Source organism: Parasteatoda tepidariorum, chromosome 12 (assembly GCF_982258835.1).
Source record: "Parasteatoda tepidariorum strain Cologne lab strain chromosome 12, Ptep-v5.0, whole genome shotgun sequence".
NCBI classification, from domain to species: Eukaryota; Metazoa; Arthropoda; class Arachnida; order Araneae; family Theridiidae; genus Parasteatoda; species Parasteatoda tepidariorum.
Window position 1 is genome coordinate 51676810 of NC_141766.1, and position 14362 is coordinate 51691171.

Sequence of the window (14362 nt, forward strand, 5' to 3'; positions counted from 1 at the left end):
CTCTCCTTAAAAAAAAAAAAAAAACGAAGTCTTTTGACAAGTTTTTCCCCTTTTCAACTTCTAGAGATCTATGCATTGAACCCATAAATCAACAGAAAAGAGAACAGAAGATCTACTAAGACCATGATGCTCCTCCTCTGGAATGCAGGAAGGGGGGGGGGAGATTTGTTTTCAAAAGAGCACAACTGAGTTCCCTCCCTCCCCCTTCTTTCTTATGCAGCTGGCTAGTAAAAGAGGCATTTCCTGGAACCTTTTTATTTGAGTGTCAGGGGAAGAAGAAATACTGTAAAAAAGGGTAAACACAGCAAATGTTTAAGTGGAGGGGGAATCCCCTTTAGTCACACAAGAAAAAATAAAGAGAACCCAATCAGCATGCCACGCCTTTATGCTTGATTGATAGCCAATGATGAGAGAGAAAATAAGAATTTGTCACTACCCCGCCCTCAACTTGAATGACAAGTAAGGAGGAAATGAGTTTTTCTTCTCCACCTACCCACCTTAATGAATGACGGGAATTTCCCCTTCTTGCTTGAATCGTTCTAGTTCAAAATGGCGGAGAGAGCAATTAATATTTTCATAACTGTGAACTTTTTTCGCTTTCTATATTTATTTTTAAAATAGCAATAATTATTTTTTTCTAATATTTTGTTTATGATTGATTAGATATCATTCTAATACTAAAACATTATTGCCCGAAAAATGTTTATTTATTTTCTGCTTATTAGATTCAGCTTTGTTTACCTTGGACGTCAATTATACGGAAAAATCAAATATACGAACTTCGGGAAGTACCGCCGATTCCGGATACGCGACTTTCCACTGTATTATGAAATTTTAAGAATTCTGAAATAAATTTTATTCAAAATTTTATTATTATTTTTTTAATTTGTAAAATTTTACTTAAACATACTGGTAATACTTAATATGAGTTAAGTCGATTTTCATGCTATTAAGAACCAGTTAATTTTCATGGTATTATGTAGCAGTCAATTTTTGTGGTATTAAGCTAAGTAAATTTTCTGATAAATTCCTCATGCTAATAATTTTTATCAATATAATGTTATTGATACTTGATTTCCCATAGTTAATGATTAATAATTTCATAATTACCACAATTTTTTATCAATACATATAATGTTATTGCTACTTGATTTCCCAATATCAATTATTTAATGACTTTATAACAGACCATGAATTTTGAATCACACGTATAAGTAAATACTTTTGATTTTAACCAACTCGATTAGTGAAAATTTTCCCATAAATTCACATGGTTTGCCAATCACTAGTTTGGCAGCTATTGATACAGATTTCCACTTGGTTTTTAAAAATTCAATATAATAATATGCCATTATAATGTACCACAAATTTGGAATCGTGCATTAGAGTAATCATTTCTTGGACCACTCAATTATCAACGTGTTCGAAATCATGTGGTTTTGGAAGTAATCACGTGGAAGTAATTAAATGTTTTAAACAATATTATTTTGTTTCATGAGCTCTGAATGACACATTTGAAGAATTGCTTTTTCAAACACACTTGATTATCAATGATACCCCCATAAACCCACATGGATTCACTGATTGAGTTTTTGTTAAGTTTTTATTGACACGAATTTTTACATGGTTTGATTCATCATGGTTCACATGATTTTTTAATGCTACATTGTTTTGTACAGGAAATTTTAAATCACGCATTTGAAAAATTACTTTTTGATGCACTCGATTTGAGATGATTTTACTACCCACATGGTTTTGTCTATCACATTTTCAGAAGTTATTTCATCCAGTTTTCTCATAGTATAAACATTTCAAATGTTTTCTTTCCATGCACTCCAATATCGTCAATATACTTCATACTAACTTTAAATTTTGTAAGCCTTAGCAGTTGCTATCAAATAATAATGTGGTAATTTAGACTTTAAACTAAAGTTCTTTTAGAAAATGCAGACATTTAGCTTTGCCAACTAGATAAAAAAACTCCTTAGAATTTCAAAACGTAATCACAGGAAAAACACCTTTAGGAATACACAGCATCCTGAAGTGAAACATTATAACGAGCTTCAGACAAAGTTAAAATTCAGGTTGCAAATGTCAGGTGGGAACAGCACCAATCTTGAAGATTCTCTATGCTAAGTTGACAATGAGTAATAAAGCTAGATCCAGAAAAATGCACACTTGAAATTCATGACGATGAAGATGAATTTTGATTATGTATGTCTCAGATATGGCCCATAACCTTGACAGGTAAAATAGCAAGAATGTCAGTGTAAATCAATATTAACATTCATTAAAACAGAAATGAAGTTTCAGTGGAAAATGATTTATTAAAAAACATATAAAACTTGAAATAAACAGACACATTGCACTCGGACAAACAGAGTAAGAGAAAGACATCACCACTGAAAGTTGAATGCATGAGAATGCTATGCTACCAAAAAGGGGTTTTTACAAAAGAGAAAATCTAAACTTTATTACAATCGATCAAACAAAGAAAAACACCTTTTAGTCTTTATTTATCTAACAATCTTATCTGCAATAACTCGATTAGAAGCTCATTACTCACAATGAAATTAAAAATTTCTCTTTAGGCAAAATGTCAGACAGTACTAAGTAACACATCTGTGTGTTCTTTTACTAAGAGGTTCTCTTTTTGGACACCTTTTAACAATCAAAATAAACAAAACTTGACCCTTATCAAAGAAAATGCTTTTTTTAACGCAGAGATGATCCAAACTTCCAAATAAGGATCCAAAAAAATTTTTATCACATAAACGAAATCCATCATTTTCCTAAAGTGCAAAAAAGCGTATATTCCTTACTTCTCACATATGAAGACTAAACACCTCCAAGAATCGTGCACTCAATTTCAGAGTACATAAAAATACATCAACAAAATGCAGAGTGGTTATTAAAATCTTTGCGTGATCATGATAAAATAACTAGTTTCTGACAAAGAAATCTTTTCTTGATTACATTAGCCACCATAAAAACAATTTATACACAATTTTGAATACATTCAAAATTGAGCAGCTCATTCTATTTATTAAATTAAAAATTACTTTAATTGATTTTGTAATAAAAAATTAATTCAAAAATATAATCAACTGTTAATTATAAAGGTTACATCAAGTGTATTTTTTAGATTTAAATAATTGTTATTTATAAAAGCTTAGTTAACAGAACATTAATATTATTCATCATACTAAATTTGAAAAAGATATGCAAAGAATTAAGCAAACTAAGAAAACTCTAATAAATTCGTATTACAAATGCAAATTAGTGAATGGCCCCTCATAATTTTTTATTAAAATTTGTTACTTAGTTCAGTACTTTTTTTAATGTGATGATTTAAAAAAAATTTAAAATGTAAATACAATAAGTATTGAAGCTAAACATTTTTGTCAGAAATAAATAATTATATGATCCCTACACTCATAATATTTAACAAATCAGAGAATACTAAGTTTTTTATTTCAATTACTTTTAAATCAAGTTTTTTGGAATGACAAATCTGAATAACATAAGATTTTTGCTGAATTTAAAATATTGAAAGCCTCTTACTTCATAATTTTAAAATCTTGCCTCTAAATATTAAGTTTTTTCATAAATCAAATAAGGTGCACAGAACAATTTAAAAGTAAAAATGCAATGATAAAAAGTTATATAAGTGAAAAAAGTAATAAAGTACAATAAGTTTTTAAAAAATTATGCAATTAGTGGATGGCCCCTCAGGTAAAATATCTTACGTTTTAAAATCTCAATTAATTCTTGTGTTTATTAAATTAAATGAATAAAGGGGAGTTGGAAATTTTGAGGTGACGAAGCTTTCTGACTCTTGACAGCTCTGGAGACTGACATGAAGATATGTAATTAGTGAGTAATGTTCAAGTTAAGTTTAAATATTAGGGTCTATAAATAGAAAGCATGAGAAGGCCATTAGCTTGCCAGTGACTAAGACGATGGCACTTCATCAACGATGAAATTAACGAGAGAAATAAAATTTTCTTTTGCTACTAGGAAAAAGAAAATTGACAATGTTTATGGTTGATCCCCGCGATCAGCGAAAATTCTAGAGATTTTCAGTTCAATTTCAGAAGGCTGAAAATGAAGCCTGAAATTGAGACTCTTTTTCAAAATGCAGCAATGATAAAAGGTAATGCACATGATAAAAAGTAATGCAGAGTTGGACATGAGAGCGCAAGAATCCTTCCCACTGAATCCAGATCAGTATACGAATCTGCGGATCCGCTAGCATTTCATCAAGCATGTAAAATGATTGGCGATATCATACGCAACAGACCAATAATAAGCAGTGAAGGATTGTGGTTGAATGAATCATGAAAACAATGAACAGAACAATGTGAAAACTACGATTTTTGTTTAATTCAAGGCGAAAATTGATATGGTAAAAAAAAAATTCTATTTCGGAAAAAGGAAAATTAAGCACTTTTTAAAAACACCCAATGAAAAAAAGCACCTTTAACAACTGTTAAAAAACGGAAATCAAAAATAAGCACTTTTTAAAACATTACGCACCCTGAAACTGTTGAAAATGCGATCAACAAAGCCACATGAACAATAAAAACTTCACAAATAGAGTGCATCAAAAAGTAATTTATCAAATGCGCAATTCAAAATTTCCAGTGTATGATGATATAATATAAAACTATGAAAATCCGTAGCTACAACTGACAGAAATGTGATAGTAGATACACGTGGGATTCCAAGTGAATCATCAAATGTGTTTTTTGAAGTTTGCCAAATGAAATAAAATTTTATTATAACAGAGATTTTAAAAACCCAAGTGAAAAGTCACTTTAATAACTACTGAAAAAACGATCAACAAAACCATGCCAATTCATTACTAACTGAAATAAATTATTCGCAATTTGTAGTATGTTATAATGATAGATTCAACTTCGAAAATTTAAAAACAATCTGGAAATCTGTAACAATAGCTGCCAAAATAGCAGTGGCAAACCACACAGATTTATGCTTCGTTGATTTATATTAATTATAAATTATTTTTTATTGAATAAAGATGTTTTGATGCTTGTTTACCTTTAAGACTTATTATCCGGAAAAATCTATTTTAAAGACTTGACAAAGTCTCGTTTAATTCCGGTTATGGGACATTCAACCGAACATATGTGCATGAAAAATTCAAGCGAATTCCTTTGAATGATTTTTTTAATCCAAATTCTGCTCCAATATTATAAAATTCTACCAGTATTGTTTCAAAATCAGCATATGAAAAATGAATTTTATACGATAAGTATGCTGCAAAGCAACACAAATATCACAGCTGCTAACTTTCTTATTTCTAGGGATACTTAATTTTGCTTACTAACTTTTTGGTCATTATTATGTTTTCAATGTGGGTAATGCTGGTTAAATATTGGTGTAAATCATGCTTAGAGTAGCTGAAAGTTAATGGCATATTATCATCTTCAAAATTATCACCATTTTTAAAGCTAAATTTAAGAATTGTCTGACATGTGGGGCATTTAAGACCTTCATCACATCCTTCGAGAGTTTCACCCTATTGTATTAATGTGTCAACAGATCTAGCAGATTTCAAAAGTATTTCCTTTTCTTCAGTTGTGAAATTCACGCTGTCGATTGCATTTTGATCATTTAATCTTGTGATTTATTGCATCTCTGTAATTCTTGAATTTTGTTCATCAAACCTGCAGAATAAACATACAATTCAAGCTGCAGAATAGAATAACAGCAAAATCATTAGCTAGTGAAGCCTGCAAAATGTGCAATAATTTCACGCTTTGACTGTATTTATAAAATACTGAATGGGAAAATCTCCAAAATTATTTTAGCTAAAAAAAGCATTTTAACATGTTCATTGCATCTTCTGTAGAATTTGATTAAAATTGGAAAATACAATTTAAAATGTTTTAAACTTTTAGGTGGCAAACCACTTTTTTCATTAATAAATCAAATACTTTGCACTTAGTCTGTTACTCGTATAACAATAATTTAAAAACATTTGTGTTTTAACCCTCAATGCACGGCAGTCAGATGGGCAGGTGAACATTAATGGTTTCATTTTAACCAACAGATAATCTAAACAAAACAGAAAGAAAACATTAAATCTAAGATCATTTTGTATCTTGAGGTCTCGAATGAAGATCATTAACTCCTTTAACATTAATATATTAGTTCTTAAATATATTTAAAGCTTTAAGGTACATATTTTTTTCCAGCATTAACTCTAAAAGCAAATTAAATCCTGATAATTTTAAAAATTATAGTTATTTGAACTAAATGAAACAAGTTAAAAATTAGGAGAAGCTAAAAATTTTTAATTTCTTCTTACCCATAACTTTGACCCTAACCATCTATTAAAAAAAATTATAAAATTTAAAATTTTGTGATATTGTCCAAAGTAAGTTTTAACAGAATTTCTTTAACTATAAAAGACTCAAATAATTCAACTATTGAGCTTTTGTAGATAGCATAATGCTACATTATTAATACATACATGAATTATAGCTTTTGACATTTAAACAAAAGTAAATAAATATTTTCTTAATTTACCAAAAAAAAAGCAACACTATAGTCTGTTCAAGGAGAACTGATAGTGAAAGTAAACAAAGCGGCGTGCTATTTGGCGCAATACAGTTGTCTACTTGGCGCCGGAATGATGACAAATAGCGCCTATCAGTCAAGCAAAAACTCTTATTTTTTAGAGAGTTGTTTGTTTCGTCGTGGTGTCTTTTTACAGGTGTTTCATGAGCAATATGGAAAATAAAGTGGTGGATTTAAGTCCTCCTAAAAAACGGCAGAAGAAATCTTACAAAAGTAAAGCTGAGAAAGAAATAATATTGAACATTTAAAAAACAGAAGTGCATTCAAAACCAGATGTTCCAATAATTGATGTGGCTGACCATGCGGCTTCTGCAGCGGGAGTTAGCACAGCTTCTGTTTTCAGAATTATTAAAGAATATAAAAGGGATGGATGGTATATTACATTCCCCAAAGAGAACTAAATCTCGTAAAACTTTTTTGGATGACATTGACGATTTCGTAAAAAATGCTGTAAGAAGAAAAGTTCATCATTTTTTCCGCCGTAATGAAATTCCGATAAAAAACAAGTTCTCAAAGCTGTGAACAATGATTCTGATTTACCAAACTGTAAAAGAACATTTTACTCCCTGTTAAAAAAATTAGGCTTCAAACATCAAAAACAAGGACGGAACAGCTCACTCATCGAAAAAGATTAAATAATTTCGTCAAGGCGAATTCTAGCCGATATATATTTAAGAACAATTAACAAAATGAAACAAGAAGGAAGAAAAATTTATTATATGGATGAGACATGGTTGAATGCTGGACATACGCAAGAGAAAGTGTGGAATGATATGTTAATTATTTCGTCAAAACAGGCATTTTTACAGGATTAAAATCGCCTTTTGGTAAAGGTGAGAGACTGATTATTACGCACATTGGTAAAGACGCAGGCTTTTTAAAAGGACTTCTACTTTTTAAATCGAACAAAAACAAGGATTACCACAAGGATATGAATGCAGCATGTTTCGAAGAATGGTTCGAGAAAATTCTACCCTTTCTAGAGCTGAACTCTGTTATTGTGATGGACAATGCACCATTTCACTCTCATAAAGAAAAGAAAAATTCTTAACACATCATCGACAAAGCAAGTAATTAAAGTGATGAAGAAGGTATGCTGAAAACAGAACTACTGGATATAGTGATGGCTCATAAGCACAGATTTGACAAATTCGCAGTGGATGAACTTGCTAGATGTAATAATATAATGATTTTAAGGCTTCTCCCCTATCACGCTGAATTAAATCCAATTGAGCTGATTTGGGCCCAAATGAAAGGTTCAGTGGCCAAAGAAAACAAAACTTTCAAGTTATCGAAAGTAGAAGGATTGTGCATGAGAAGTTTAAATGAAATTGGAGTTGAAAAGTGGAAAAATTTCATAGAGCATACTCAGAAAATCGAAAAAGAGATGTGGGATTTGGACAAAGCCATCGAAAACACTATTAATTCTCTAGTAATAAATATCAATTCAAACGACGAGGATTCTACAAGTTCTGAGAGTGAATCCTGAGATAAGTACCTAGTTTCATGTTTACTTTTAAATGATATAATTATTCATTATTATCCATGATTAATTCATCGTTACTACAGTAATTTTTAAAATTTTGTTCTTTTCCGCATAGTTTAATATAATTATTTTTGTTTTCAGTACAGCTATTAATTATTTACAGAAATTCAAAAGTTACGTAAAATTAAATAATTTTGACACTTGATTCTATTTCCAAAATCTATTGAATTCGAGGTTTACAAACTGCTTTTTCTTTATAGGTTAAGTGGGTGTATTTTTCTTAACAATAGATTTTGTGAGACATATAAAAAAGTTTCAAGTTTCTTTTAGTGTAATTGTTTTTGTAATACTTCCCTTAGAAAAATAAAGATAATTAACAGTTTAAAAATACAAAAAAATGCAGTTCCTTCAAATATATTTTTAAATCAATCGGTGAAACATAAAACTATTTTAAATATTATTTAACTTTTAATAAATTCTTAAAAAAATTTTAATTATGAAAACAAAGAGTATTTTTTTAACATATTCGTTCAATTCTATAAGACTTTTACGATGGAATTATAAAAGTTATGTTTTGCATAGATATTTATGCAAAATATATTAAAACTAATTTAATCTAAACTTTAAAAAAAATACATTAAAACTATTCTTAAAATAAAATTATGTATTTACTGAAACAATTAGAAACATATTTTCATGTAAATATTATAATTTTGCACTTTCTTATCTAATTTTAAGGTATCAAAAACCAAACATCGTTTTCATTTTTCTATAAAAACAAAAGCACTGTTGATTCAATTGAAATCGCTCATTCAGCGAAGAAACCGTTGAAGTGGCAAACGTTGGCGATCAAACAGCAACCCTTATGTTTACTTTCACTATCAGTTCTCGATGAACGGACTATAGATGGCTCATGGGAATGTATTTTTTAGTTATAAGCAAATCTCTTATAGCAGAATGACTAAAAATTCAGGTCCTCCAGGTGAGCTCTTTCAATGTGCTTTCTCATTAACAATTTTTACGAAAAAGAACCTCCCTCCCCAGAAAGTTTGCAGAAGTAAAACTTTGTGTCTGAAATTCGTACAAAGGACCCTGTAAACAACCCACCACCACCCTCCTCCCAGACCATGAGAGAGAAAGTTAGAAGCTCAGAAAAGACAACACTTTTCCTAAAGCAACAAAGATAAGATCCAATGTATTTTCCCATCAGTCAGCTATAAGGGACATATTTTAACCTTGCCGAGGTTGAGTAGGTAAGGATTTTTTTTAAACCATGAACAGAGTTTTATTGTTCTGTCAGAACATTTTGTTTCTGATAGAAACGAAATTGATTAAGCAGGTGGGGTGGTAATTAATAGTTTCTAGGAACTTGCAAGCAGTTACGCTATGAATTTAGTTTTCTTTGCACCCACATTGTGGTCAGACGTAAGAAAAGAAAAAGACTGCTTTCCTTAGTGAAGAGTAAACGATGTGAAAAGGATGAACAGTAATAAAAAAAAAACATTACAAATCATTAATTTAAAATTTTTTTTCCTAAAAAACAAAATTTATTTTTATTAACGCATTTATTTACGTTTTTTTTTTACTTTTTTCCAAATGAAAGTAACGAAGTCTGAAGGCACCATTTGAAAGGGCATACCGGGATAGGTCGTGGTGTCCCAGTCCATCCCTGTCACTACTGATTCTTAGAAAATAGATAACATTCAATACACTTTGCAAAAAAGTCATTGAGTGTTCAAAAGACTTGTTGTGTTCCTTTCAGGAAATTGCAATTTTCAAAAACGTTTGAAAGAAGAATATATACCTTAAACTTATGAAAAAAAGATTTAAAAAAAAAAATTTCAAGGAAAACTTTTAAAAAATTTCAGAAAAAGTAAGGATTTCCTTCAACAGTCTCATCACAAATACAGTGAAACCTCCATTAAGCGGATATTTTTGGGACCGAAAAAATTATCCCTTTAGGATAGTTGTCCATTTATGGGAAGGGTAAAATAATAACAAAATTTAACACCGTAAATTGTTTTTAGAATGTTTTAAAAGATATAGATAGATATAAAGAATCTACATCTGTTTCTATCTACAAAGATATTTATTTAACTTCTAAAAAATACTTTTGCATTAAAAAATATATAAAAGAGTTTGATATAAATACATAATTCTAGATTTAGCCACATATAAATGAATTTTGCTATTAGCACAGATATTCAAGTTAGACATATGATACCGAATAGGAACTTTTAGTCCTCAGCTGGTTTCAATTATTAGGCTTACATCCCCTAACATCTACCTATTCACTTGATAGGAAATGTGGTTTACCTGCTAGAAAGTAAACTTTCCTTGATTCACAGAAAAAAAAGCAATGTATATCTGTAAGTCATGCGTACCCATGGAGTTCATTATTCACAATTGACAATCCATCAAGTGTCTGAATAAATGTTTCATTTATATGAACACCTCAAAGATTATACTTCTGTTCTCTTTTTATACCCCAGTAGTGTTAAATTCAGTCTTCAAATTGATCAGAAAATGAAAGAAATTTTCAGTGGGGTATTTTTTTTTTCATATTTAGAAAAAGTAGAGTCCGGTTTGAAGAGATAGAAAATATTTCAGGGCAAAAATTATCGTCCGCTACGGAAGTGTTTAATTTGCAGAGAATGTACATAATGGTTTATACATAGAAGATTCCCAGGGAATTAAAAATATGTCCGTATTCAGAGGCGGTAATAAACAGGAGCTTTCACTGTACTTGTATTTTTTCCCCAAAAAATAACATTAAACAAGTATAATACTGCCCCACCCTAATTTGGGCATACGGAAAGAAGACCTGCCGCCGCGGCAGCCCTCCCGCACACCAGCACATGCGCCCCGCCAACCACCCAGGTTGGCTAGGCCACACTCGTGGCATTTATTAAAATACAAACAAAAATTACATTTTACAATTGATGGCAACTGAGGAATAGGGTAAGAAATTAAAGTAAAAACAATTTGCTCCGGGAAGCCCACCTTATAGTGCGATTGCCGATGGGACTTCCCTTATAGTGAGCTGGGCAATTATTATTCTACAAAATATGTGAAACATTAGATACATCAGTGTAATCAATAAGAACATCTCCAGACAGTTTCTTAATACCCCAGTTCGCCGTAAAATTTACAAGTTAACACAGCAACAACATGTTAAACAATAAAGCAATTGAATAAAATTACATAAAGAATGGGCAAAAGGCCAAACAATGTAACAATATAAGTATCACACAAAACATAAAACAAGTCAAAGTACTTAATTTAAAAGGTTACGAAGTACAAGTAAAAGTACATACTTTTAACTTTTAGTATCGTTACAAGTAATGTAAGTAAAAGTATTGTTGCATAGTCGGATCACTAAGTCCTCCAACTTCCCATAACAAACAAATACCTCTGGAAGTACTGAATTGGAGAATGATCCTTCTCCAGTTTAAGTCAAAATTACGATCTATGCATGATTGAATGTATGAATGGGTCCGCCTTCTAAAACAGGCTGTGAGATGTGTGTATGGCTGAAGTCGTATTCTCAGCCATAGATAGCGCACCCTTTGCCTTAAACTCGCTTTGTTTTACAAAACAAGCTTGCTGATATTGGCAAGTAGCATTCGAAACAACAAGAGTTTTCTATCAACTCAAGGGGGTTCTTAATGGGTATGAATATATGGAAGCATGTTTTCCTGAGAAATTATCACCCATATTTATTCGTTTTTCAGCATGGGAAGTCAGTTCTTTCGCTCTCTCATAAGTTGTTATAAGATATTTATATTGCTGAATTGCACTTCTACAGTTGAAGATGCCTGGAGCTTAAATTTCACTGGAAAATACTTCGGCTTACTTTTTTTCTGCTGACTGCTTACTAAGCATGAATGCTTACTAAGCTAAAATGAAAATTCAAATCATTTTTGGATACAGTTGATAAGTTAGAAGACTTGTGGAAAGCATATGCGATTCAAAACAATGAGCTATCACCAATGATTTTGGAAGTAATCCTCTCTAATTTGTGCAATAACTCACTTCACTCCTATTAGTTACTTTGCAGTAATTTTTTATTTGCTTCTACAGAATTAAAAAAAAAAAGAAAAGAAATAGAATGCCAAAAGTAATTACACTTTTTTAAATTTTGTCTGAACTAAAATATTTTTTCTTCTTTATAACTTTATTTTTTGAAGTAATGGGTTGTATTTATTACAAATTTACAGAAGTTATTAACCCTTTCGCGACGGGAAGCGTGAAAGCAAGCTTACCGCTGAGACCGGCAGTCTCTCTTGCGTGTGTTTCAAGGGCCGGAGGGTTTTTTGCTGTTAAGCTTAATTCCATGAAATTACCGAAATATCAATGCGTTGTTTAATATTGTTCTGTAGAGTATTTAAATGACATATGCTTTATATATATTTCTATGGATATTTTATAAACTTAAGTTATTTCTTATTTAAATATATATTTCACACATTTTATTTTCATTATGCACTTATCATTTATTAACATTTAACATTACATATCTGAAAACTAAATATATGACTTAAAGTTCTTTTTTCGCATAATAAATTTTAAAACAGGGGTCTACAAGATCTAAATATCCACTAAAAACTAAACCATAAATCGAAAGTAGCGAAAAAAAAAAACCTCCCCTGATTACTGTAAACAAATACCACGCGCGAATTTAAAGAGCTGTCATGAAACATTCCTTCCCCCTAAAAACCATGTGAATGTACTGTCATCTTGAGTAGAAGGTCAAATCTACATGTATCTGAAATCATATGGACATACAATGCTATCTTATGGAAGAAATTTCGTTTTTTAAAACGTTCCAAAACATTGGCACAAATGAGTGACGACCGGGGGTGAATGAGAAAACACTCTGGCAAACGGGTGTGTCGACTGGGAAAGGAGCGAGTTTCTTGCTGGCATGTATATGTGACAGTCGGCGTGAAAGGGTTAATGTAATATAAAACGCAAATTTTTAATTTTATTTAATTTATTAAAATGTATTGTGTATTTATTGAAATGAAATATATATATTTATTTACATTAACAGAGCAAATAAAAAAAGTTTGCGTATAGAACAATTTTCCTCGAAAAATTTCAGAACTGATAAGGTGAACAAATTTTCTGTCACCCTTCAAGTTGAGGTTAATGAGGTACGACTATTTTTTTTTCTTGATTTAAAGAAAAATTAGAATATATGCGATCATTTTTCAAAACTTGATTGTTAACAAACTTTCTTAATAAAATAGACATACAAAATAATTATCCTAAATTGATTGATTCCTAGACATATAAAAGAAAAATGAACTAACAAAAAAAGGGAACTAATTAGTGCCAGGTTCAGGAATTAAATTGCTAGAATATAATTGCTAATTCATGAAACTTAAGTGAATGCAGTACAAACATGGCGTACTTACATAATTCAAACATTAAATATAATAGAAATGAAGGACTTACTTCACTGATCTGATTAATTTCACAAGTAATATTTGAAAGCAGCTGCACCGCTATCACACAGTAATCTACAGATCCCTATAAAATATACATGCCATACTTTAAATAATTGAAAATAAGTTTGAAAGTTCATTAAAAGATCAGTTTATTTGAACCATAAGCAAATAATTGACCTAAAAAGAATTTTTTTTTAAATTTAAGGTTATTATGCATTCAGAGTTTTTATTCGTGCATATGTTTGAACAAAAACTGAAGGGTACTATAATAAAAGCTCAAATGTCTGAAATGTGCAAGAATCGGAGATCATATTTTCAAAAATATCTAAAGTTTAAACATTTTGATATTTCCTAATATTTTTATATACATATTTGATATTCTCAATGAAAAAAACTTATCGATTAATAAATATTTTGAAGCTTGATATAAGCATTTTTGTGTAAAAAGAAAAGTTCACCTTATGTATGCTCCTAACATAATCTATACAATAGAAATATAAAAATCAAATACAGATATTTTGAGCTACTAGACTAGATCTATTTTTAACTGATAAATCCATACATTTTCAACAACAACAAAAGTATCACACATCATGATACATCACATACCATGTTTATTTTTTAAAAAATTGCATATATATCATGATCTGTATCACAATATATATCTGCTGATATATATTAACAAGCCTTGTTGGAAATCAAAAAACTCCATATACTTAAATATAGAAAATAATTTTTTTATTTTCATATCTTCCTGAGAAAAAAAAATACATCACACCATAAAAACTCAATTTTATCGTAATTTACCCTC

The 14362-nt window shown here is 30.2% G+C and overlaps 1 protein-coding gene across 5 annotated transcripts in view; it reads right to left on the minus strand.

The window, feature by feature from the left end:
* Ranbp16 (Ran-binding protein 16) overlaps positions 1-14362 on the minus strand; it is a 197760-nt gene that overhangs the window by 144683 nt on the left and 38715 nt on the right. For all 5 annotated transcript variants that reach the window (XM_087155667.1, XM_016069988.4, XM_087155669.1 and 2 more), the window contains exon 5: positions 13559-13633. In XM_087155667.1, the coding sequence (XP_087011793.1) occupies positions 13559-13633 (75 nt within the window). The remainder of the gene's footprint in view (positions 1-13558; positions 13634-14362) is intronic.